The 26,330-nt window shown below is 50.3% G+C and overlaps 1 protein-coding gene across 1 annotated transcript; it reads left to right on the top strand.

Annotated features, from left to right (window-relative positions):
* The first annotated feature begins 7,473 nt into the window (after window positions 1–7,473).
* On the top strand, window positions 7,474–13,709 carry LOC133347550 (potassium voltage-gated channel subfamily A member 1-like). The gene has a single exon (XM_061559911.1). It carries the CDS (start codon window positions 9,071–9,073, stop codon window positions 10,643–10,645), a length of 1,575 nt encoding a protein of 524 aa, XP_061415895.1. The 5' UTR covers window positions 7,474–9,070; the 3' UTR covers window positions 10,646–13,709.
* Window positions 13,710–26,330: the final 12,621 nt, after the last annotated feature.

Genomic DNA, 26,330 nt, shown 5'->3' with positions numbered 1-26,330 from the left:
GAGAACGTGATCTAACAAGGCTGCTGCCACACACTCACAATTGTTCACTCGTGGAGTGTTCAGGGAAAAAAAGGCAAACCAGGTGGAGCCGTGGCACAGTGGTTCGCACACCGCGCTATGAATTCGAGAGAGAGAGAAAAAAAATCCTGAGTTCGATTCCCAGCCACGGCTAACATCAGTGGGGAGTTTACATATTGACCCGTTCCTGTGCCACCTCCTTCACTGATCCCGCACCGACCAGTGTGGTGAAGTGTGGTCAAACAACTCCCAAAACTAATATGGCATGGGTAGGAGGGAGGCCTTCTGCATGCATTTGTGCATAGGCAAAGGGCTGGGAATTATTATTAGGGTACTCCTATTACGTAAGCATATGCAGAAGAAAGATGGGGTGGAACTGGAGCTCCTGAACCATGGAGTCTCATTTGCATGTTGGGGATGACTCAGGAAGGGGAACTTCCATCCCTCCGTCCTCTTCATTGAAATCCCAAAATCCACGGCAATCATTACATATTTGTCACGTGCCAGTGGGAGCCAGGACATAACTAGCCATCATCTGACACGTTAATATATTGTAACGGATGCTATGGAATTAGTGAATTAACATTTTTTATTCTATACACAAACGGGTTACGTGCACGTGTGCAGTCCGTGCAACACAACAATGTTTGCAATGTCACACGGGGTGCCGGGCAATGGAGACATCTTTAGCACTCTGGGGAGTTGACTGCTATTGCCCGAGGCTCACAGGGACAGACAGGATGGATCGTATTGAACCCCTTACATCAGCTTGAAAAAGAAAAACCCACGCATATCGATGACCCCGTGCTCCCGTGGCCACCTATTTCCCACGACCCATTTGGACGCAATTGCATTTAGACGTTATCTAGATCTCAACTGTATTCTATTGCTGCTATAATCATCAATCATCCCTCCAAGACGATTAAAATCAGTACCACTTTCAGAGTCTGGCAGCACGCTGTGGGAATTAAACAGTGGTTGTCCTACTGAGAGGGTAATGACACCTGTTGTCGATCCACTGCTGGATGAGGGCCTCTTCACGCCTATCCGATCATGGGGGCTACCTGACCATACCGAACTCACCACGCTGCTCAGTGCCGGTTGCTCAAGGCGGAGGAGCAACATTGAGCAAAGCAGCTCTTGTACAAGGCCGACCATCTGAAGACCGCTAGACGCGCGAGCATGGAAGTGCAGCACAACAATGTGTGTTTTTTTACAGCACTGCCCTCTCCTGCCAACAGCGTTGTTCCGGAGCCTATGGCAACGTTATTGTGGATGATCCATCGTCCGTTCGAGAACTATACAGGATCGACGCTGCTTAGCTTGGAACGGATTTGTCGAGTTCTTTCCGCTGAGCTTCCTGGACCCCCCGGCAAGATCGGGCGCATTTCCTGTGGTTTTTGTGCTGACAGCTGGGCGCGTGGAGAGAGTGGAGAGAGGTTAGTCCCTTCTTCTCCACCACTCCATCTCAGTTTCCATCACTGGCCTCGGGACCACCAATGGAGATTAGCTCAGCTCGGAGCTAATTTGGGCATAGCTTTGAACATGAGCTTAGGCAGTCAGCGGCGAGCAGCAGCATCACACCGTGGACTTCAAAGTGGTGTCTTCAATCAGATATCAAGTGGGCGTGGATGCGCATTCGGGCAGGCGGGGGGTAGATGGTTCCAGATAATTGCTATGTGCAATTAATAATGTTAAATGCAAGATATCCTTATGAGGAAGGACCGTTGCCCGAAACGTCGCCTGTTATGTACATTTCCCTTTAGGGCAGCGTCGGTGCTTATATATGTGCTTGTGCACCTCTGCCAACGCAGCATCACGAAAGCGGTTGAAAAATGTAAAGACATTAATAGGGGCAGCTTTGGCTTTCATCCGTCCCACCTGATCAAGAATATTGCCACCTTATTTTAACAGCACCCCTGCCCCCCCCGCCCCCCCCCCATGAGCAGCGCGTTTTACGGACGCCCTCATCCAGCAGTGGATCGGCAAAGTTCCGTATTCCCAAATGTGCAAAGCGGAAAAAAAAAATCCACCGTTGTACTGCACTTCTATGATTTCTGCATATATGCTCCAGATTTCCACAAACCGGCATTGACTACCGTTGTGAAGTATGGCCAAACAACCCCCATCACCTGGCAAGGCGCGGGGCTAGCGGATTGACCCGTGGCTTTGAACGCAATTGTCAATTGGGCAGTGGCATAGCGTGAACTTCAAAGTACTGCAGTGCATTCAATCAGATCGCGGCTGGAGGTGGGTAGACGGTGTGAGATCATTGGTAAGCAACACTGTAATTAACACTATGAAAGCAAGCCCACGTATTGGGTAAGCTTTGGCTTCAGGCCACCTCACCTGGTCAAAATAATTTCTTCTTGATTTCATCATGTCTGGTACGTTGAACTTCTTTCGCACCGTACGCAGCCAACCGCGCCAATCGGATGCGCTTGGGAAGGACAACAAACTGAACACCAAAATAATTAATACAGAAATGAGTTTTCAATCTAGATGACTTAAAAGTGCATAGCTCCAGCGGCTTCCTAACATCTGAAGGAAGAACGTTCCAGACGGCCGCATAAGCGCTTCTGACAGCGCCGCGCGATGCGGTCATCATCATCAGCAGCAGTAAGGATCATTCCACTGCTGGATGAACGCCTTCACAAACCGTCGCCTTTCCTACGACAGTCCTGCGATGTAGCGATCCATCTCGCACCTGCACACGAGCTGATTTCATCGCTCCATCTCCGTAGCGGATGTCCTCCTTTCGGGCGGGTTTCCCTCCATTGGCTGCCACACCGTGGGTTATTCTTCACGACCCACCCCCCCTGCTTTATTTAATTATCATCACCATTGGCCACGGTCCATCCATTGCCGGATGAAAGTCTCCAAATTCCCTTTAATTAACGGCGAGCACCAATGAAGGCCGGCGCGTCGCACGAGGGGGTGGGTGGCCAGCACCACCAGATCATCGTCACCGGTGTTGGCCGGGTAACTAGGTTCGTGGCGCAGCGCGCTGACCGCTGCACTCTCACTCCCCACACCAACCCACCGCTCAGCATGCAGCCACTGGAGGTCGCTATGTTCACGAAGTTCGTTGACAATTTAAGTCTCAAAATCGAACTTCTTTGAGTCTGGATCATGACAATTCATTCGAATTGGCGGCTGCTGCGGCTTGGGGTTTGAGGGGGTTGGTGGCGAAACGTCGGGACACCCCGCAGATGTGTGTAACGAATGCACAGAGTGGCCGCAGCACCCGTTGTGCCGCCGACTCACACCACCACCACCACGCGCCCGCATTGCGCGCGCACTCTGCTCGAAATAGCCACGTGCGCGGAATCCGTATCGGGCAGCCACCACCACCACCACCCCTACCAATGGCTGTGTCCAGGCAGGAGAGGGAGGGATGGAAGAGGCGGAGGCGGGGGGTGGGGGGTTAATTTCCCAACAGAAATATTTTTCCGGGTAGCTGGAAGAAGAACGAGAGTGTAGGCACGTGATCAGTAGCCACAGTCACGGCGAAGAGGGGAATCATGGATGTGGTGTGCCGGGATGCGGTACATGTTTTCCTTAACCGGCACCCGGACAGACAGTTGAAGTTGTACCCTCCATAGTCATAGTACTACCCCTGAAGTACTTTATTATTATTATACAGGGTCGTATCAAATTGACTTCGCTACTGCTACCACTGCTGCTGCTGCTGCTGTGAGCACCGATGACGCTTCGTCTGCGTGCCGGGTGTCTCGGAAAATGGACTCGTGAACGCGTGCTGGACACTGCGCGCTCGTTACATTCTCCCAATGAAATATTTAGTTGTTTTACAACAACAACAACAACAACAGCAACATAAAACATTGGACGCACAGTACTGACGGTCAATGAGCACGTGGGCTTTAGCTCGCGTCGCTCTCTCACAGTGCCGTCGTAACTCGATGCGCGCTCGGGAGGGGAGGGGGGGGGGGGGTCCCTGACCTCGTCTCGTCCCGTCGGCCGCAAGCGTCTCAACAGCGTGAGAGGTTGCGCGGTGTCGCGATCCATTTCCCTCCGACGGTGGACATGCCTCCGACGAGCAAGCGTTGGCTACCTACGTACGGTGCGAAAGAAGTTCAACATACACGTACATATGCGGGCACAGATTGTGGCGATTTAGGAACGGAGATTCCCCACTTTTACCGTCTCATTTGTGTTGTTTCGAGTGTTTTAATTTCTGTCTCGTTGGTAATTGTCTTCGCTCTATTATTTCTTAATGTAGTCAATATTTGCATTCACAGAAAATGCGTACATTCTTACACGGGTGGCTGGCATCACGACGGCCCTTGCGAGCTTATGCGAACCGTGTAATCGACGCACGGTCACACTCACTCCCTGTGTGTTCATCATGTTCCACCCTCGTCCTCGGCTCCCACCCTCTGCTTTCAAATGCAATGGTAACGAGTGGCAATGCCCCACAGACGGCGGCAGCCATACGAACTACCAAGATACAGGTGGGGGTGACGTGTGTGGAGCAGCAGCGAAGCTCACGCGTGTGCAGGCGGTGCAATTGCACCGTGGTCCATGAGCCGGAGGGGCACAGAGAAGGGAATTGTAAAGGGGAGGGCCCCCCGGGAGGAGAAGGGGGAGCCCCCCACTCCCCACCAAGCTACTAAGATCCTGATGTCGCGTGAAGCTTAGTCAAGTGCTTTGGTGGATGCTGCCACAGGGGGTGCTGTCAAGGACGGAGGCTGTTATGTTTGAATCAACAGCACGCGCTGTTATCAATGTCCACGTGATAAGCCCACTTCGTTGAGCTATCATTTGTGACCAGGTAGCTTCTGGAAAAGAGCTACGTAACCCAGTGGGCCTTACCTGCTAAACTACAAATAGTATGGGTGGTTAGAAACTATTAAACTAAAGAGTTTTTTATTTTTTTTATTTTTTTTATTTTACCAGGTAAGGCTCACTGAGGAATATAGCTATTTTTCAGAAGCGACCTGGCCACATGACAGCTCAAAGAAGAGGCTATCATATGGAAATGTATAGCGATTCAAATACTCGAAACGCGTGATGTTCATTCTAAATGTGGATGGAAAACACCTGGAGGACCCGGAGCAAAATACACGTGACCACGGGGAGACAGAGAGACGGAGACCACACACACTCCAAAATATACAGCAGCCGTCATGGTCGGGATCGAACCCACGACCCTCCTGCATACCAGGCGAGGAAGTTCACATCTCGCCACGGTGGCGGAGAGGGGAGCCTTCTGCTGCAAGGGCTTGAAGGCTTCAGAGGCTCCGACGCGCGTAAGAACGTGGGATGTCTCGCGTCACGAATACAGCGAATGGCACCGACGAATTCGTGGGATCGACGCGCTGTGAAGGGTGAACGGGTTCGGGTGCGAGGAGAGTGCGAGGGGGCGTGCAGTTGTGTGCGTACGTCACAGTTGTGTGCGTACGTCACAGTTGTGTGCGTACGTCACAGTTGTGTGCGTACGTCACCACAGAGATCCCCCTCCCCACCGCCCCCCAATATGTTTATGTATATTCTTTGGGTCTTTCGGTAAAGTCACGTAGATAGGTTCAAATTAATAAAAATAAACAAATATTAATGTGAACTTATCTACGTGACTTTAGACCCAAAGAATATGAATTTCTGCAGTCACGAAAGCTGTAAGTCAAGATGTTGATGTATAGTTACACATCTCGTGGTGCACCGAGTAGACCCAGCGTGGTGAAATATGGTCAAACAAGCAACAATCCCCATGACCTACACGGCGCTCGGGGAAGCCTTCATCCAGCAGTGGATTGCCAAAGTATCTGTCAACATCGTTAAACGACGGATGTCTTCACAATAATCCAAACAGACACGAGGAGATACAACGCTGTGCGTCGTACAGCCAGCCCTCTCTTTATCTCCCTCGCTCTCTCTTTTTTTTACGATCAGTGGAAACAAGAAGATGCTCGGTGTAGTCGGCACTTTGCTTCGTTCATCATTTCGTAATTTTTTTTTACTTTGCTTTATGTAAACCCCCACCTCTCGCTCGCTCGCTCACTCTCTCGCTCACTCTCTCACCCTCTCCCCATGCACACTGCACACTCCCCACTCTCCAACCCTCCCCCTTATTCCATTTCAAGAACAACACAGGAGCCGGTCAAGCACAGAGGTCCTCTCTGCGTGACCCCCAGTCAAAAGGCGGGGAGACGGAGGGAGGGAGACGGAGGGAGGAGGGAGGAGAGGGAGGAGAGAGGAGAGGAGTGGGTACATTGGTTGCCACCGAGCAGAGGGGGAGTTCAAAGAATGAAGGATTAAAATAACCCCTCCTACCCTTGACAGACACGAGTTCTAACCCCCCCACCCACCCCCCCGGGTTACATTGAGGCACCCTTGGCTCCAGCAGAACACGAGAGCAGCGTGGTGGGGTTAGTGAGTGAGTGATGGAGGGAGGAGAGGGAGGGAAGGAGGTCAGTGGGGTCAAGGGAGATGATGAGGTTGGTGGTGGAGCGGCAGGAGCGGCGGAGGGCCGATGGGATCTAGCTCAGTAGGGTGGTGGGATCAAGGCCAGCTGAGACTTTTTGGGGAATTCGGAGATCGAAGCGAGAGAGGAAACTTGATCCAAAAAAGTAGAGGTCAAGGTGGGGGACTGGCTCGGGTGAAGAGGGTTGTGGTAGTGGCAGGGTCTTTGCTTGTAAGGTCAATCAAGGGAGGTACAGGAGTGAGTGTGTGTGTGTGCCGGGGGGGGGGGGGGGGTGGGGTAGTTATTAGCGTACTGCTATACGAACCCCGGCTATTTAAGTCGGACAATTTCCGCTCACGCTCAACATCGGTGACGAATATCTGAAACAACTCTGGGGGACAACCCCAATGTCGACTCATCCTCAAACGAGTACTGCCCGGTGCGGGGTGTAGACATCATCACCGGGGAGACAAAGGCGGCCGGGCGTTACAGCTGGCCACACCAGCCACTCGTGTGCAGCCGCTGGCCTTTTCCCTATAGGTGTTCGCTTGGCAGCGCTCTTGCCCCGACGGCCTGTGCAGGCTATACGGGAGATCTTTGTCTTTATAATTTTTTTTGTACGGTGGTGGGAGGGGGGTGGTAGGCGAGGTGAGGGTGGGGTGGGTGGTTGGTGGTGGGGGTGTTAGTGGGCGGAGGGATCGCGGGGCTTCACTGGGAACTGGTGGAGTCAAGGGGGAGGATTGTCCGTCTGGGGAGAGCCACGGCAGCTTCGCTGTCAGGCGTGGGGATGTCGGACGCCCGTTCGAGAAGACAGCGAGCGGGTCATCAGCATAGCCACGCATAGCCGGGCCTCTCTCACTCTCTATATATATAAACACCCACCCACCCAAACCTACCAACCCATCGCACCCACCCACCCACCAGCCCACCGACCGACCCACCCACCAACCCGCCCACCCACCAGCCCACCGACCCACCCGCCCACCCATCGCGCAGCCCCCTCTCGACTCGCGCAGTCGCCTCGACGTCGGCACGGGTCCATCGCGCCTCTCTCACAGCCCCACCATCGTGACATCGCAATCATCATCACAATTATTATTATCAGCGTTTATGTAAAACATTTTTTTTTTTTTACAATCGTAGGGCATTTTTACATCGTGGCAGACGTGGGCAAGGTGTTGGGGGGGGGGGGGGCGGTTGGTGTGTTTGTCTCCGTTGGGTGGATTGCAAGCACGTTCGTGAGAAGATAAATCAGTTCGCGTAAGAACGTCAAGGTTGATTTTACGTCGAGGCTCATCGAGGAGGCAACTGGTAACGTCGCCGTTGAACGTTCGCACAACGTCCGTGCCGGCACGCCTGTGGGGACAGAGAGAGAGAGAGAGGGGGATTGAGAGGAATAACACTCTTCCTTGCCGTTGAAGTCACTCGCGTGGAAGAGCTGTCCTCAAGGTAACAAAAAAAAAGCCACGTGCAAAAAGTTCGCTGTCGTTCTAAAGGTCTGGCTGTCGGCGGAAAGTGTTCCGTTATCTCGCGGTTTAATGTCCGTGTTGAAGATATTATCGCCTGCGCGTATATTTACCCCCTTGATTGATCGTACGTAGATTAATACGGCACGCTATTCCGAGGCGCTTTACGGCAAATTATAAAATTGGACATTTTGCAATCTGCGAAAGGGGACGCTTCGTAGTTCGTCGGATTCCTCCCGTTTACATCAAGATTCTCGACACCAACAAGAGGATGATTCTGCTGAAAGTGGTCGAGACAAAGAGTGAGAGTTAGTGAAAGTGGCGGTGCAGTTGTGGCGACAGGACAGGCGGGAGAGGTTCAAGGCGAGATTTGGGACTCGGACTGTTTCACTCGTGCGCCTGCGATTACCATAATAGTTGTACGAATTATTTGTACGGCTACGTTTTGTCGCGAGAAAAACGAGATTCTCAATTAGACGGTCGCACCGTTAACTCTCATCTGATTCGTGCAATTGATATTGAGGGCAGAGATTGGTATTTAAGATTGCTGTTCAAGATAGTGGGGATGCGCTGGGTCGCGCTCCATAAAGCAACGATGACTCACGTGACGGAGATCATTGTTGAGAGATACGGAACACTCACCACGCTTCTGGTATCGTAATTAGGGACACGTCTCGTACAGCGCATCTCAATGTAGCTATTTATTCACGGTGATGCGGTCGAAATAATGGAATAGTCGTGCGTGCTTGACTATCACGCGATTATTCTCAAAATAGACAAACGCGAACTTACCAGGACATAAATTGGTCCACAGCACGCCACACACGCGCGCGCGCATAATTTTCAAGAGACAGAAATTAGCATTAAGGTTATTAATAACTACAACTCAACAGAAGACAAGGGCTTGCTGACTCACAGTCACTGCCCCCCCCCTCTCCCACCCATCCCCCAACTCCCCCCCCATTTCACTCTCCTGGCCATCCAGCAGCCCTCACACCCCCCGAACAAACACCAACGACCATCTCACCGCCACCGTCGCGACCGATCGAGCCATCATCGTTATCGTCGTCATCCCGAGCCACCTCGTGTGGGGGGTGGTGGTGGTGTGGGGGGTGGTGGTGGTGGTGGTGTGGGGGGTGGTGGTGGTGGTGGGGACTCCGCAATGACGGTGAGCGGAGAAGCGGCCAGGGACGAGGTGGACTGCGGGGGCTCTCAGACCCCGCGTGCCGACGGCTTCCGCTGCGAGCCCGAGCTGAGCGGCCACGAATTCTGCGAGCGCGTGGTGGTGAACGTCTCCGGCCTGCGCTTCGAGACGCAGCTGCGCACGCTCGCGTACTTCCCCGACACGCTGCTGGGCGACCCCCAGAAGCGGATGCGCTACTTCGACCCGCTGCGCAACGAGTACTTCTTCGACCGAAACCGACCGAGCTTCGATGCCATCCTCTACTACTACCAGTCGCGCGGCAAACTGCGCAGGCCGACCAACGTGCCCTACGACATCTTCGCCGAGGAGGTGCGCTTCTACGAGCTCGGCGAGGAGACGATGGCGCGCTACCGCGAGGACGAGGGCTACGTGAAGGAGGAGGAGAAGCCGCTGCCCGAGAACGCGCTCCAGCGCCAGGTGTGGCTCCTCTTCGAGTACCCGGAAAGCTCGAACCCCGCGCGCGTCATCGCCATCGTGTCCGTGCTCGTCATCGTCATCTCCATCGTCATCTTCGTGGCGGAGACACTGCCCGAGTTCCGCGACGACAAGGACCTCCACTCGGGCACGCGCCACGAAGTCGGTGCCGGCGACGCTGCTGGCAACGGCAGCAGCGGCGGCAGCAGCGGAGGCAGCGGAGGCAGCGGCCACGCGCACGGAGGTCACGTGCACCCGGGCGGTGGCGGTGGCGCGCTCGGCCACGGCTACGGCCACGTGCCCGGCGTGCACGCGGCCGTCCCGCACGGCCGCGGGAGGCCCACCCCCGAGTTCGGCAAAGACCCGTTCTTCATCGTGGAGACCGTGTGCATCGTGTGGTTTAGCTTCGAGCTGCTCGTGCGCTTCTGCGCGTGCCCCAGCAAGCCGGGCTTCTTCAAGAACATCATGAACACTATCGACATCGTGGCCATCATGCCCTACTTCATCACGCTGGGCACGGAGCTCGCGGCGCAAGACACGGGCGCCAACAACGGGCAGCAGACGATGTCGCTCGCCATCCTCAGGGTCATCCGGCTGGTGCGCGTCTTCAGGATCTTCAAGCTGTCGCGCCACTCCAAGGGGCTGCAGATCCTGGGCCAGACGCTGCGCGCGTCGATGCGCGAGCTGGGCCTCCTCATCTTCTTCCTTTTCATCGGCGTCATCCTCTTCTCGAGCGCGATTTATTTTGCCGAGGTTGACGAGCCCAACACGCACTTCCACAGCATCCCCGAGGCCTTCTGGTGGTCGCTCGTCACCATGACCACGGTGGGCTACGGAGACATGTTCCCCGTGACGCTGGGCGGCAAGATCGTGGGCTCGCTGTGCGCCATCGCGGGCGTGCTCACGATCGCTCTGCCCGTGCCCGTCATCGTGTCCAACTTCAACTACTTCTACCACCGCGGCTCGGAGGCCGAAGAGCAGACGCTGTGCGCGCAGGAGGACAGCGGCGGCAGCTGCGAGGCCGGCAACCAGATCAAGAGGAGTAACAGCATCTCGTCCGTCAGCAAGTCCGAGTACATGGACGACCTGGCCTTCCTGGGACCCAACTACATCGAGTGACGCTCCTAGTGAGTGGCTCTCTGCCTCTCCGACATTTGTGTTTGGTTGTTGCTGTTGTTGTTGTTTCACGGCAAACTTGCACTGCGCTGCGGGCGTGTGTCCGCGGTGCGTCTGTCCACACACGTTTGGGATGGAACCGGAGGGTCGAAGCTCATTGGCGCACTGCGCGACGAACCCTGCCACCAACGTTCGATATTCGGCGAGTGATATCTGAACCGGTCTTGGGCTTCCACTAGGTCGACTCAGCCCTAAGTGAGTACCTGGTGTGGTGTGCAAGCATCATGGCCGAGGGATACAAAGGTGGCCAGGCGTGGCGCTGGTAACACCACCCACCTCGCGTGCCCTTCCAGCCTTCGTAGGTGCTCTTTAAGAGCACTTGCCCCAACAGCCTAGGTCGGCTGCATGGAGAAGCTTTGTCTTGTTTTGTCCACACGCATGGGGCTATGGCGACGCAGTGGTCAGTGGTGTGATGCTGGTGACGCTTTTTCGACTGCTGACCGAGCCTGGCGTGGTAGTTTCGTTGGGGCAACACGTTTAAAAAAATAATTGAGGAGCTGGAGATCCGGCAGTGCCATGTCCTTTGGCCACATCACTCCTCTCGAGTTCTGTGCCGATCCTTCTTAATGCGTTCTTACCAACAACAAAAACACTCTTTAATTTTACCAGGTGCAAGGCCCACTGAGCTACTTAGCTCTTTTTCAGAAGCCACCTGGTTATCACAAATGATAGCTCAACGAAGTGGCTTATCATGTGGAAATGTATAGCAGCCAAACACTCTAAACGCGCGTGTGTAAATGTGGAGGGGAAAACCGGAGGACCCCGAGAAAAATTCACGCGACCACGGGGAGAAACACGCACGCTCCTAATAGAGGGCAGCAGGCGTCAGGGTCGGGATCGAACGCACGACCTCCTGCGTACCAGGCGAGGTAGTCGACATCTCGCCACCGTGGCGCCCAACCAAGGCTCGCCACGAGAGTGTGATTGTTTAATTTATTTATACGCACTAAGCACAAAATGCTAAGATCGTCGTCGTCGTCGTCTTGATCTGACGGAATCAACGCCCCACGTTTGTTATCGATATCGGTACAGATGGGGGGGGGGGCGCCCCCCGGGGCAAGTGGTTGACAGAGTCGGCAACCACGCAGCGAAGTTGTCGTCTCCGCGACGCTTCACGGCGGGTGCCCCACGAATCACCGACGTTGCAGTCGGGGACATTTCAGACTTTAGTCCACCTCGGACGGTGATCGGACGGCTCCCGTGGTGACGTGTCAGAGTGGGCAGCTTCACAGGGTAAGGGCGGTGTTCTCGCCTAAACCACGTGTGAGTAAGAGGAGAAAGATATAAAAAAAAATCTGGGTCAACTCTCAATGAGTTCATAATAGAGGTGTTTGTTTTTGGGGTTAGATCGCGTGAATCTAAATGTGTCGTTAAACCCGCCACCACCCGACTCGGCCAATTGGTAAGGTTTGTCACGGTAAACAAAACGTGCCAAGTCGTTAATAGTTGGGCACACCGGTGTGTTGGAGAGTAAACCCACTACATTTACTATTCGAGTACGAGGTTTCGCCGATAATTACAATCAACTTCAACAGGCGACAGCCAGATCAATAAGTTAAAACCACTTATTCACGTAAGAACTTAGCGTTGCGGGATGCTATTCGCATTAATGACGCTATATAATATGAAAGTATTATTGTTAATTTAATTATTATTAACTTAATTTGTGGCGGTGACATGGCCAAGCAGCAGTAGTGGGGTTTACCGCTTGTTGCAGATGATTTCGGTTAATACTGCGGGTGTGTTAAACACAAATAGGAGCCGTCCACACCACAGAGGACGTTTAAGTTCCCGTCACTTCATTTGGAAGAGTGGGCCGTGTGTGCCGACGTCATGAGCCCAAATCTGAAGCATTACTAAAAATGTAATCAATTGTAACAACCAATTGGCAAATATTCACCCACTCGCAGGCCAGTGCTGTGTTGTCGCCTTGTGCCGCACAGAGACAGCTGCCATTAGTGGGTCCCCTTAGGTTAAGATCACAAAAAAGTGCGCTCCGAGACATTACATTACATTCTGAGCGCAATGTAAATGTAAGTATTGTTAAAATATTTCATTTGACTTTCGCATTGCTTGAAAGGAAATCTCGATTGCAAGTCGTCCACTCAAGAGATGTTTCTTTTGGATCTGTCGGGGATAGCGAACTTGAAGGATCAATCGTCTATCAAGGTGTCTGAAATTTCGAGGAAGCGCCTTCGTCCACAGTTGCTTCTGTGCATCGACTGTGATAGAGCAGAAGTTGTGGGTACAAACCCAAAATACTTCGAAGATCTCAAAGAGTGGGGACAGCCCGTGGTCCTTCACGATGGCAAACCGCTCATCTGCAGCATCGAGTGTGCAGGGGTGACTTGCCATGCCATGAATCGATTGTTACGGGGACAATTGTGGGTACAAGCCCAGCGTGTCCCAGAGTTCTCGAAGAGCGGGACAGAGGTTGTTCAAGACGGAGAGCCTCTTGTCTGCAGCACGGAGTCTGCAGGCGTGATGTGAATGACGGACAATTGTAATCTTTACCTGCGCAAGCCTCAACGAGTCCTAAACGGCCGTGTTTCAAGGAGTGTTCTGCTTGTTGTTGTTTGGCCAGTTCGTTTTTGAAATATTTTTGTACAATTATTTGTATGCATGATACGGAAATGGCAATGCTCAGAGACAACTATGCATAACGGAAGGGGGGAGCTGTTGCTCAACACTCCCATTGTACAGCTAGCCCATCAGGAACATAAGCGACCCTCTCGGAATCAAGCTGGTTATGATGCTGTCCCATCTACAGCCATCGACGCCATCACCTCGGTGCTCAAAGGTCTCACGGAACGTAATCACCTGTGGCCCAATGCTGGAATCAGAGATTCAGGACTCTCATCCCGGCACAGCCCATCGGCTCAACGTCCTCCACGTCACGTGCAGTGGCGTAGCAATCGAGTGTGCAGGCGGTGCAACTGCACCCGGGGGCCCACAGTATGGCGGGGGCCCATGCGTTTGGCCTACGAAGAGAGGGGCGGGGGTGTGGGGGGGGGGGCCCATTTCATTCCTTGGGGCAGGGCCCATGCCAACCCGCGACTACGCCACTGGTTACTTGGTCACGTCGAGATGTGCATCACCAGAGTCGTGACGTTCTTATTTATTCGTGAAAAAGAAACGGGATTTTACACAAACCAGAAAGACAACAACTATGGCGGTTCACGTGACGGGACGTTGTAAAGGGCTTGACACAGAGATGAATTCTGTAACTCACATTCACCTTTATATATAAAAACACAACTGAAATGATTAAATGCTATCAATTTGAAATTTGCAGTACCTTTGCATTTTATATTCTCCATTGAAATGTCACCTTTGACCGGTCATTTCTGAACATGCCACAGCCATGAATTTTCTGCACAATGTCATTGCAAGGTGTTTTTAATCCGTTGTCATGTTCTACTTTTTACGTCTCTGCAACAGTATTATGTTAGGTGCGTTATCCGAGAATGTATAGCTTGGGGACAAGCGACTGATTTGTAAATGTTTTGTTGCTATGTACATATTCTTATTATATATTTAATGGAATGGCATCGCGCAAATCTTAAGCCAAATAACATACTGACGAACGTTTTACACATAAAGGACCTTTTAAAACAACAAACCAACAAAACGTGAACTCGTTTAATTGAAATCGTAAATGTTTTCCGTTTATCGGCTCGTATGTTCGCGTTCACGTTTTTTTTAAACACGTGATGGAAGTTGGAGCGCCCATAATCAACATGGCCTTTCTCACTCATTATTTATGAATTTAATTTATTACCAAGCATATGCGAGGTGGAGTTATATTTCTATATTTTTTTAATTTGTCGAGGTGACCAGGTGGCTGAGTGGACTCATAACGACCCTGTGAGGCCGGGTCAGCATTGCCAAGATCCTGGATTAGAATCTCAGGTTCGCAGTCACAGCAGCGATTAAAACCAGAAGTATAACAGCGCTGGCAGCCCGCCAGCGTCGAAGGAGAGTGCAGCCTCCCGCTAGGAGTAAGATTACAGCTGTATTTTTAATTATTCGATCACTCCTCCGATTATTCGTTCGATATTACTTGACTCATCAGATAACGCGAAAATAGTTGGGGGAGTAGGGGGTCGCGGAAGGGGTTAAATCGCACTTCTATTCCCACGTGTGCCGCTGGACGGGAGGTGAGCTGCGGTGCTTGGTGACGTCATCAGTCACGTCACCCTGTGCATTGTGCGGGTGGGCCACCGTTATTTGTTGTCGTTTAAAGGGGTCCAGCAATCGACCATACAAAGTACGAGGCGCAGTAGTAAGTTCGAGTCGATGGAGAAACTTCGTTGACGAATTTTTTTCCTACTGGACATCTGTGAAAAAAGAGCTTTATAGCTCATCGGATTCGTCCTGTATCAATAACGATTCCGATTCTGAGATGCCATTTTGGGGTTGGACCCAAACGTTGATTTGTCAGCGGTGAATTCCAGATGTTCACGCCGTGGACATCCATACATTCATTCGTTTGTCAACCAGTTACCGTATGTGGTTTGATCACCCTTTATGTCTACACCAAGGAAGCAAACTTTTGTAATCTGCGCTTTTGCGTTTTAACATCTAGCAATGTATATGTATAAGAATGGTAACCTGTAAACAGACTCTTCGTGATGACATGCAACAATTGAAGTTGACAGAATGACGGCGTTTTATTGCATGATTCGAAAAACTGAAATGTCAACGGAATTTGTTTTCAAGCATTTTGGCTTCAATGGACCTGGTGTCATTATACATGGCATTGCCACGACGATTTGGAGTCTGCCCATGAAGGTTATTAGTGTTAATCGCCCAACGGTGGGACACGTTTTAGCATACAGTATCTTTAGGTTCACACCACTGCTAAAACGGGGTTGACGTAAACAATACACTGTATATATATGTTCGTTTACGAAGAAAAGCTTGACTTGGTCTCAAGACTCAATTTCAGGATGGTTCTACAACGGGATGTTTGAGCCTTCATTGTTCTTGTTGTTGCATGTGGTAGTAGACCACAGTGCCTGGAGAGAGAAAAAAAACTAATGGGTTTGAGGGGAGAGATGTAAAGCTGAACAGCGAGCTTACAAAAATACATATTTAAAGCTTTCGTGACTGCAGGGATTCATGTGCTTGGAACTTTCGGTAAAGTCACGTACAAGGGAAATAAAAATAGAACATAATAAAATTCTCACGACGTTTCGGCCACAACACATGCAGCCGTCCTCAGGTGAGAATTTGATTACGATTAATGATTTATTATTTTATTATTTTCCTTCTACGTGACTTTACCGAAAGATCCAAGAATATAAAAAAATACATAGTTGCTGCACTCCTGTAGTAGTTAATGCCTCTGGGGTCAGTCGTGATACGGTAATTAGCACAGGTGTAGCGATGCTTCGATCCATATCGATCCTGTTACGCTCCATGATAAGCGCATGAAATCGCGTGTTTTTTGGAAATCGATGTTAACATGCCGCATGTAAATGTATTTACGCGGGCCCCATTGTTAAAAAAACAGAATCGATTTTGAATTTAGTTGCGACTGAGAATTCAGAAGTTAAATGTTTTACGGTGAGTTATTTCAATGCCTGGGTTCACCATTTCTCATTTCTGATGGACTCTGGAGTTCGAGAATTCTTCTATAGCACACACATGGGCTTTGACGATGAATTCGCATAAGAAAATGCAAAGAAAGAATTGGTCAAAGTGCAGGCATTAATATCACAATATATATTGTTTAAAGATGTCCTGCTCAAGTGAGAACTGAGTTCGTGTTCATCTCCTCTTGAGAGCCCTGAGCCAAAGTTGGACATTCCACATTCCCATGGTTGGGGCGAGTCTCACCAAAGGACAATGTATTGCTTATTTTATCGACCCCGGAGGCATGATGATAATAACGATGAACCGAGTTGACACCCCCCTCCCAACCACGATTTTAACTCAAAACCTTCCGAAACGCCAAGCCGTCTGGCCGAATCCTTACCCACAATTACACGAAACGAAAAAAAACCCAACCCACAAAAAACTTCTGAGCGAGCGGGTATACGGACGTGCAAAAAAAAAAAACGATTAAGAAAGAAGTGAGCGCCGGAGGCGGGCGGGTGAGTGAGTGGGGTGGGATGATGGGGTGTCCGGGGAAGCCTTGACGATGATGGGAGTTTGTGCTTTTTGTGTCCCAGCATTGGGTCCGCCCGCGTCCTGCGTGCGCTCGCACGAAAGCGTCGCGCTGCGACGACTCGCGTGTTGGCGGCGGGGGGGGTAGAAGGTCGCCTCCTTTCGCGCTCTGTGCGTGACACGCGGGGCAGCTGCGTACGTTGACAGCTTCGCGAGCCTCTAAATATGGAACGGGGGGGGGGGAGTATCTGGCATTATACATTTATCTGTGTTGTTGTTCCCACCCCCACCTCCACCCCCGCTTTCTCGTTTGCCGGCCACTCTCGGAGTTGAAGTCGTCCCGAACCCACGCTTGCATCTCGAGGATTTAAATCAAATATGTTTGTGTTTAAAGAGCGATGACGTTAATACGGGGGAAAGGGATGGGGTGAGCTTTGAGAAGTGCGCTGGAGACGGGAGAGATAGTCAACCGAGTGGGGGTGGTGCGGTGGCCACGCTGGGTCGTCACTGCACGCTTCGCGTCATCATTTATACATTAATTGCCCCCTTCATTATTTTCCCAATATCACAGCGATCGCAACGATGCCCTCTCTGCCTGGACGCGAACATGCGCAGTCCCTCTGACCAAGCCGGGCGCTCGGTGCAACAACGTGCACACAACACATATGGATGGCCACCCGCTAAAATATGTTCGGACATTTCCATGAGAGCCCATTCATGCTTGGGCAAAATGACAGAAATTTTTCATTATTATTATGGTGGAGGTAAGGGTTTGGGAAGGTGAACTAGGTGAGTCGTAGTGCAAGCGTTATTTTAAATATTCTTAGAGTTTCTTATGCAGGCGTGCTCATGAAAGCGCATACATGTTGCGGTTGTTGGAATCCCGTCCCTGAACCTCGTGGAAATGGGCTCGTTAAACTACTCCCAATGAAGATGGCGTCAAGTACGGCGTTGTTTTTGTTTGTATATCTACTGCTGGATGAAGGCCTTCATCCAAGGCTCTGTGGGTTGGTGGGGGTTACTTAATCACACACTGGTTACAGTGTGGGTTGGTGAAGGTGGGTCGCACAGATGTGGGGTTGTCGAAGTACTGCACAGGACGGCATTGGATTTTGATGCATTGCCCTTTGCTGCCCGGTTTTGCAGCCTATAACACCTGTTATGCACGGTAGTTGTCCACCCAACTGCTATTCGGGCTGAGCTCCGGCTCAACTTCTGTGATTCGACAAGATTCGTCATATTCTGAGTGATTTTGTCACAGCTATTCACGTATGACAGGTTTCATAATATCATCGTCGTCACCACCACCATCACCAAAATGTAACATGGGAAATGTGTATCAAGTTTTGCTTTAATTGAGTCGCTTCGGCACGCTGTAGCCAGTGGAAACAATGGCATCGCTTAGTTACGTTCGAGTTGTGGACATTACCAATATCTCATCATAGCTGTCAACCCATACGGTTTACCCGTATTCTTGTATAGGGAAATTTGAGTTTTCAGGTCCATACGGCATACAGCCGTTTCAATACGGGCAAATGTTTTTTTGTCCATTTGTTTGTGCTTCTCTCCCTTATGATGGGGCTTTGTAGGATGAACGTTGAGACTTTTCAGGGGCACGGGATGATCAATAAGAGTCTGAATTGGTCTGTAATGCGGTATGGCACTAATACGGGGTTGACAGGTATGTCTCATTATCAGCAACAGCAACAGCGACAACAGCGGCAGTCTCTCACTAACATCGTGAGGCCCAGCTTCACGTGAATACAGGGTTCCGTGTTGCCTTGTTTGGAAGGTTTCTTCAGCCGCTCATAGGTTGGCCATTTGAGCATTCGGCGTTAGCACCGAATACTAAGAATCCTCAGTGGCTTAGTTTGGTTTAAGGCGCTCACGATGCTACATATATTTTTTATAATGTAGAGGTCAGAGAGATATTAATTTTTCTTTTATAATAATGATAATAACAGGCCCTGCTCTGACATAAGGTGATCCCATGTAATGATCAGTTTTCAACAAACTTATTTTTCCTGCGTTTTTAGTCGTTTTTGTTTCTGTACAGTTTACAAAATATGCAAAATGGCGATTTAAAAAAAGAAACGCAATGAGTGCCGCCGATTTTATCACGAGACTTTTTTTTTATCATCCGCTAATAACGTCCAGAACCAGACGTTATTAAACACTGTGCCGTGCGGTGCCACGAGAAGGCCTTACGGTGAACGATGAAATGTGAACTCTTATTCCTTTACTCGGTACCGTGTACAAACATCCAATTGTTCTCTCTGCGCCAAATTCCTGTCACTCGTGCGATGATTCTGCCTCTCATTCATGGCATGGAGTCGAAAATCAGGAGTGACCATATATTGGCGGAGTGAAGCTGAAACAATAGCAAAGTTCATCCTTCAAACTTTTTGGTTCTTTCGGTAAAGTCACGTAAAACAGCAGTTTCCCTGCTGTGATTGTCTCACCCGATGACGGTCGTTTGTGTGATCTATTATTTTTTATACCGACGTGACTTTACCGAAATAACCAAAGAGTATGGATTCCTGCAGTCACAAAAGCTTAAAATCCAGATTCATCCTTCAATCCACATTTATCCACGGAAAAGGAACGTTATTTTGCGCCAACAGGTGCGAATAACAAACAGCATCTGCCAATAGCACCCTCGGATATCGTCGCCGACAAGGGGAGCTTGAATATGAACCCATGAGCCCATACTCGCCGACAAAAGTACAGCTCAATCATTTGGCTGGCAAGCCTTTTAAGAAAGGCATTGGGGCAGTCTGCAGAGGGAGAGCACCGATCTCCTTATTTTTTTTTATTTTTCTCGAGCCAAGTAAAGCCACAAGTTTTATATTTCCTCACTCATATTCCAAGATGAGATCACGAAATATATTAGAGGGTCATCAGCAAGCCATCGTCAGCTGGGATAAGTTGCGATATCATAGTTACACTGGAAACTGCGGTATATTTGGAAGCTGCAGCAGCATACTGACCGATTTTCCGAACAGTTACGGAGCCAAAATGTAATTTAACATCTAAAAAAACACAACTAACGATGGCGTCCTTTTAGTGTATGCGGTGCAACGATACTAGGGTCCATCAATCAATCTTTATTTGATGTGCCAACATCGCCCCAATAAAGTAGGCATCAGTGCACTTTACAGCAGAACAGCAAAGGTACAGGCAGGGCCGTATTATTTAATAGGCACAGAAGGCACTGTGGCGAGGGCTTACTCAAACTAAAGGGCCTACGAAAACAAAATGTAACCATGTTTTTGTGTTTGCATGATTACAAATGTAACCAAGATATCTTCCTGAAAAAATATTTTTTATATAGCAAGGATAGGCACAGTGTTTATACAAAAAGGTAGAGTCAATGTCAATCGGTTTTTTTCATAAAGTTGAGATAAATTAACACCAGAGATAACCTCTTCGTTTTTTTTTGTTATTGCTAAATTACCAATAACATCTTCAAATGGTGTATTTCGCACCATCTCATTTTCAACAGACAGCAGCGCAAGGGAAGACAAGCGTTGTTGTCCTATGCTTGATGGGAGACATTTTAAAAAATCAGCTTCAGCTTCGAAAAAGGACGCTCCCCTTCACAATTCAAAGTGCCGCGTGAAACAAGCGGAGTGACAGCGGAGGTAGTAACACGGGGCAGCAGCAGCAGCATTGCCGACTGTAGAAAGTTATCACTGAAGGCCTACGAAACAGAAGTGCCTAGGGCCTACAAGAACCTGAATCCGTCCCTACCAATTGTAGAAGGTACCTACGAAGGAACGCATGCACCAAGTGAAGTGACAGCGGCGGTAGTACTAGTAACATGTGTAGCAGTACCAACCTGTAGGCAGTTATCACTGAAGACCTACAAAACAGAAGTGCCTAGGCATATGAAACCTGTCATGATCTCAGCGGCTAACACAGACTGCCACGTGGGTTAAGGCAGAAGTACTGGCCCCTTTATTTTATTCATCTCACCAGGGCCCACGCCAACAATTGCGACGTCGCTGACAACTGACAGCAGTAGCAGTGTCTTTCTTCCGTGAGACAATAAAATAACACCTCATTTGTAAGACGGGCCTGCGAAGGCTTGATACGACAGGTCTTATGATGCATCGATTCGTCAATTGATATCAATTTTAAGTTCATGATACACGTATCGAATCCTTACACGTAAACATAGATGTTAATATTCCCATACGTTCTATGCAATGAGTTCATGTGATGCCTGCAGCCACTAGTGGCCATTACATTCACTACAATGCTAATAAAACACTGAGTTTAATCGTGACCTTAAAGTGCGGCAATCCATCAAATCTCAGAATGGGGATGGGAGCAGCGGGGTGGGGGGGGGAGTTGATTCGTTTACCCTTCTATTTGATACAAGATTGATAAGTTGATGAGTTCAGGATTGATGAGTTCAGGATTTAGTCCTGTGGCTACAACCTAGAATTGACCTTCCTTTGAGTGGTGCAGTTGTAAATTCAGGCTGCCATGAGAAATCTGCATTTGCATTAAGTGTTGTGTCTCATAGATGTGCATTCAATTAGACACGTATTGAAGTGAGCACCCATAAAACCCTATTATGCATGAGGGTAACCCCAAAAGTGATTCCTACCCTTGCCACTTTCTCTGCTCGAAACTTCTTGAGGGTCTGTCCTGGGGGTAAGACCGTACGTACCCTCCGATTCATGAAATCGACTGGTCTCCGGCCTTTGCCCAAAGTTCCCAGGGGCAGAAACATTCCACGAAAACACTTCCACTCGTTTCATCAAAGCACTTTGTGACATTGTGACAGCAGGAATGGGTGCCCACACCACCCACCCCCGTAACCAAATGCCAGCCAATCCCTCTTCGGGACGGAGTGAGGAGGGAAATCCGCCCTGGTGTCATGACTTGCATAATTCTGTCTTGGCGTCAACGAGAGTAATCCTCAGCCACGGATAGAGTCGATCAATCAGCCTCGGATATGTCTGACAACAACAACAACAGCAGCGGCCGCCGCAGCAGCCATTCACCAGTGGCATCACAACAGGGCTCGTGCCAGGCTGGGTGTAGCTTGAGGCCACGTGACACACCCAGGTGTCATTGGTTTCAATGGCTGAGATGATTGGTAGACGACGAGTAGAAGACCCAACACCTGCGTTCCCCCGTTGTTGCGCAAACTTCCTGTGCTTTATCGCCCGGCGCTCCGCTCGTTTGTTGTGGGCGTCGTTCATCCGCCCTCCGTTGCCGTTGAGAAGTCACCTTCATCCCGACTGCCCAGTCGCATCCTTCACGAGCCCTCTCCACACAGAAGGCCGACCTTGACACCGCTGGATGGGAGCAGTCACCTGGGCAAGTCCACTCGACGCCCTATCCTTCCCTACACACCAGTGCATACCGAAACACAGAGTGGAGCTGTGGTGAAAGTCGAAGAAACCAGTCGGCAGAGCACATGTGCCGGAGTGTAGTAGGGTATTGGGCTCTGGTGCAACAAGATGAAATGGGCCCCCCCGCCCATCGTCATAGTGTATGCGCTGTGTCTCTTCTAACCGTAGTGCCCCCCACCCCATCGCCCGGTGCAGGAGTTTCAAGCCGCCCTGCCGCACACTGGCAGCCCAAGTCACTGGCAAAGCACAGGGGGTGGACAGACATGTGCGGAATGGCTGCGTGTACACTTTGTGACATCGCTCCACTGCCCAACCCTCTCCGTGAATTGCGGAGATGGCATGAGGCGTCACATTGGTGGGAGGAGGCGGGGGGGGGGTGAAATCGCAGCTGCGCGCTTCTCATATGTAACAAAGACAAAGATCCCCCGTGTAGCCTCAACAGACTGTCGGGGTAAGTGCTGTTAGCGAGCGCCTATGAAGGCCGGCACGGCACACGACGGGGGTAGGCGACCAGCACCATGTTTACACGCCGCATCGGTCACTCATATTGAGGCCGAGTCGACCTAGTGGAGGCCCAAGACCGGTGCAGACAATCGTCACCGGTGTTTGGCCGTGGGCGGGAATCGAACTCGGGTCACAGACACAGCCTTAACGGCCCCCTTGGCCATTAAATGCCGCCACCACTGTCATCGCATCCCTCCTGCAAGCTCCGCGCGACTGCTGCACAGAGAAGTCAGCGGCGCCTCTGCCGAGCGGCGCTGCGGTAATGCCACAACGTTGCCGCCCGGCACGAGAGGGCTTGTCGCGCCACGGTGCGCTCACAATAGGCCCACCTTCTGGGTCGATGGAACAACAACAACAACAACAAAACTTGCCCTCCCACATGGAACAAAACAAAACACAAGTCGCCTTCGCTCACGAGTTTCCGCTCCTCACTCTCAAGCGCACTTCTGGTTGTTACCCAGCTCACCCCACGACCCCCTTAATCACCCCCCCCCCCCCCCACACCACCATCACTGTTCTCTCTTCGCAATTCTCATGATATGGCTATCACTCATTCCTCATTCATTACTCCATTCATCGTCATCAATTACCGTCATCAAATTTGCTTTCCACGAATTCACAGATTCGCCTCCCCACACCCCACCACCACCACTACTTCATCTCATCCATTGTATTCACCTCGTCTCCACCGTTACATCCACACGAGTCGTTGTGCCCTTCTCAAGTTTGGCGCCTCGGTTAAGGCGCCACATCAATTACGTCGAGAGAAGACGAGGTCAGAGGCCACCGCAACGACTGCCTTGGGTAAGCAGCCGTCCCTGCACGCACGGCTTCATCCATCGCAGTCTTCCCCAACCCCGTTACGTCGGCAACGCCGGCTTTGCACTTTCCCTCGAGCACCTCGAAGAAAAGCTGCTTATACTTCATCTCGGCTTGGCATTGTTCGTCATCTCCACTGCCCTTTCGTCTCCGGTGAAAATTCTACAGTTCTATGGCAGGAGCCCATTTGTTACGGGCGCCACGGTGGCGAGATGTTAACTCCCTCGCCTGGTGTGCACGAGGTCGTGGGTTCGATCCCCAACCTTGACGCCTGCTGTATATTTGGAAGTTTGCGTGTTCTCCCCGTGGTCGCGTGGATTTTTCTCTGGGTCCTCCAGTTTTTATCTCGCTCCACGTTAGGAAACACGCGTGTAGAATTACGATTTAAAGCTTTCGTGACTGCAGGGATTCATCTTCTTGGTTCTTTCGGTAAAGACACGTAGAAAGGAAATAATAAAATAATAAAAATAAAACATAATAAAATAAAATTATCTGTCTTCACCTGAGGACGGCTGCTTGTGTTGTGGCCGAAACGTCGTGAGAATTTTATTTTGTTTTATTTTTATTAAGTTATTATTTTCCTTCTACGTGACTTTACCGAAAGAACCAAGAAGATGCGTGTAGAATATTTGGCTGCTATAAATGTCCACGTGATAAGCCACTTCGTTGAACCATCATTTAATTTGTGGTCAGGTCCCTTGTGAAAAACAGCTATATCGCTGAAAGGCCTTACCTGGTAAAATAAAGATAGTTTTACCAGGTAAATCAAAAACAACCACTTTTGTCTTCCAACATGAAGTCTCAGCAGTAATTCAGTACTATCACCTGTACTTGAATTGGCGCTCAAGTGATATGGACAATATTAATAATCTTTACGATTACACGGGGCTTAAATACCTCAGCAACGTCAAGTGCCTCAATCATAGCTCAAACATTCGAGGGGCACCCCCAGTGACAGCTGTCTCTGTGCTGCACACGGTCCCTCAGCACCAGCATGTGAGTGGAATCCCAATTGATACATTTTTGTTTCGTAATTTAGCAAATTTGGATCCAGATACTGGCAGGCAACGGCCTACTCATTTCCAATGACATCACGGGATCTTTAACGTCCACTGCGAAAGGACCGCACGCGTTATCATGGTTAATCCACCAGGGCAGCCTGCAGGATTCGAAACCGCGAACCCTTGCAACAAGTAGCGAACGCACGATATCTGGGCCATGCCAATTGAGAATTAAGGCAAAGAAACACTTTGGATGAATGGAACTATCGTGTGTACATTTTAATGCTTGGCCGTGAGCGGTAGTGTCGCGCTATGAACCTGGCGTCCCGAGTTCGATTCCCGCTCACGGCCACCACCAGTGACGATTATCTGAACCGGTTCTGCCCCCCCTAGGTCGACTCGGCCTTAAATGAGTACCTGGTGCGGTTTGTAAACAAAGGGAGACAAAGACGGCTGGCCGTGGAGCTGGCCACGCACGCCCTCGTGTGCCGCACAGGACCCCATAGGTGCTCGCTAACAGCACTTGCCCCAACAGTCTGTTTGTCTTTGTGTATATGTATGCGAGTGTGTGTACATGTATATCTGACAAGCACAGACGCCGCACGTAGGAAGAACAGGAACAAACACACTGCATGAATTTGACACCCGTGTGTACATTCTAAAAATATAATAACGATTTATATTCCACGCAGGTCACCCGTGCGTTTAATTAAACATGTTTAAAGCGCGTTTAATTAAACGTGTTTCCAAACATTTGTTTTACCCCGACAGTGTCTTACTCCGCACGGAAAATATTCTACACGGGTGAACGCATGGAGTCATCGCACGCCTTGGTTGGTTGACGTTACTCTCACAGGCAGCAGCGGCGGTGTGCCAACGAGCGTCAGGGCGGAGGCGTGACGGAGGAGGAGAAGCGGTGAGGACGGTTTGCTCCAATTATGAGGATGGTTCGCTCCAAGGATGAGAACGGTTTGCTCCAATTATGAGGATGGTTCGCTCCAAGGATGATGAAGTTTCGCTCCAATTATGAGGATGGTTCGCTCCAAAGATGATGAAGTTTCGCTCCAATTATGAGGATGGTTCGCTCCAACGATGTCAATGTGACTGCGATACTTATAACTATATATGCACAATTGACCGAGCTCTGACGCCTTCCCACTCTCCGTATATTAAACTAACTACTACTCTTTTTTAAATTGTTAATTTTATTTTACCAGGTAAGGCCCACTGAGCTATACAGCTCTTTTTCAGAAGCGACCCGGCCACAAGTGATAGCTCAACGAAGTGGCTTATCGCGTGCAAATTTATCGCAGCCAAAATACTCCGAACTCACGTTGTTGCTTCTAAATGTGGAGCGAATAACCGGAGGACCCGGAGACAAATCCACACGAGTACTGGGAGAACATGCACGCTCCAAATATACAGCAAGCGTCAGGGATGGGATCAAACCCACGACCACCTGTGTAGCAGGCGAGGTAGTTAACATCTTGCCTTCCCCAGTTACAAAGGCAGGTTCCTGCATCTTTGCCCCGCAACCATCATTACGGACAATGCAGAGTAGGAATGGGTACCCAGCTTTCATCCGACTGCGGTTTTTGGTTGGCGTGCTGCGAGAATGACAGACAATTGTTGTTTTTGTGGTCCATTGTCAACATCTAAACAATTGTGGGAGAGGAAAGGTTAAAAGGAGGACTTGCGGCCGCTGTAGTCGCGTTGGATATTTCCCCGATGTGCCGTAAAAAATACTGGATGTGAAAACGTGCGATGCGTTAATCCCAACCTATTAAGGTCTCCCAAGGATAATGAGTTGGAGATGTG

Source organism: Lethenteron reissneri, chromosome 26 (genome assembly GCF_015708825.2).
Source record: "Lethenteron reissneri isolate LAM-NWPU_2019-01 chromosome 26, ASM1570882v1, whole genome shotgun sequence".
Lineage (NCBI taxonomy): Eukaryota > Metazoa > Chordata > Hyperoartia > Petromyzontiformes > Petromyzontidae > Lethenteron > Lethenteron reissneri.
This window is presented reverse-complemented; position numbering and strand designations above follow the sequence as displayed.

What these genes read in the sequence shown, in the direction of transcription:
- LOC133347550 (XM_061559911.1), top strand. Translation starts at nt 9,071, where the DNA reads ATGACGGTGAGCGGAGAAGCGGCCAGGGACGAGGTGGACTGCGGGGGC.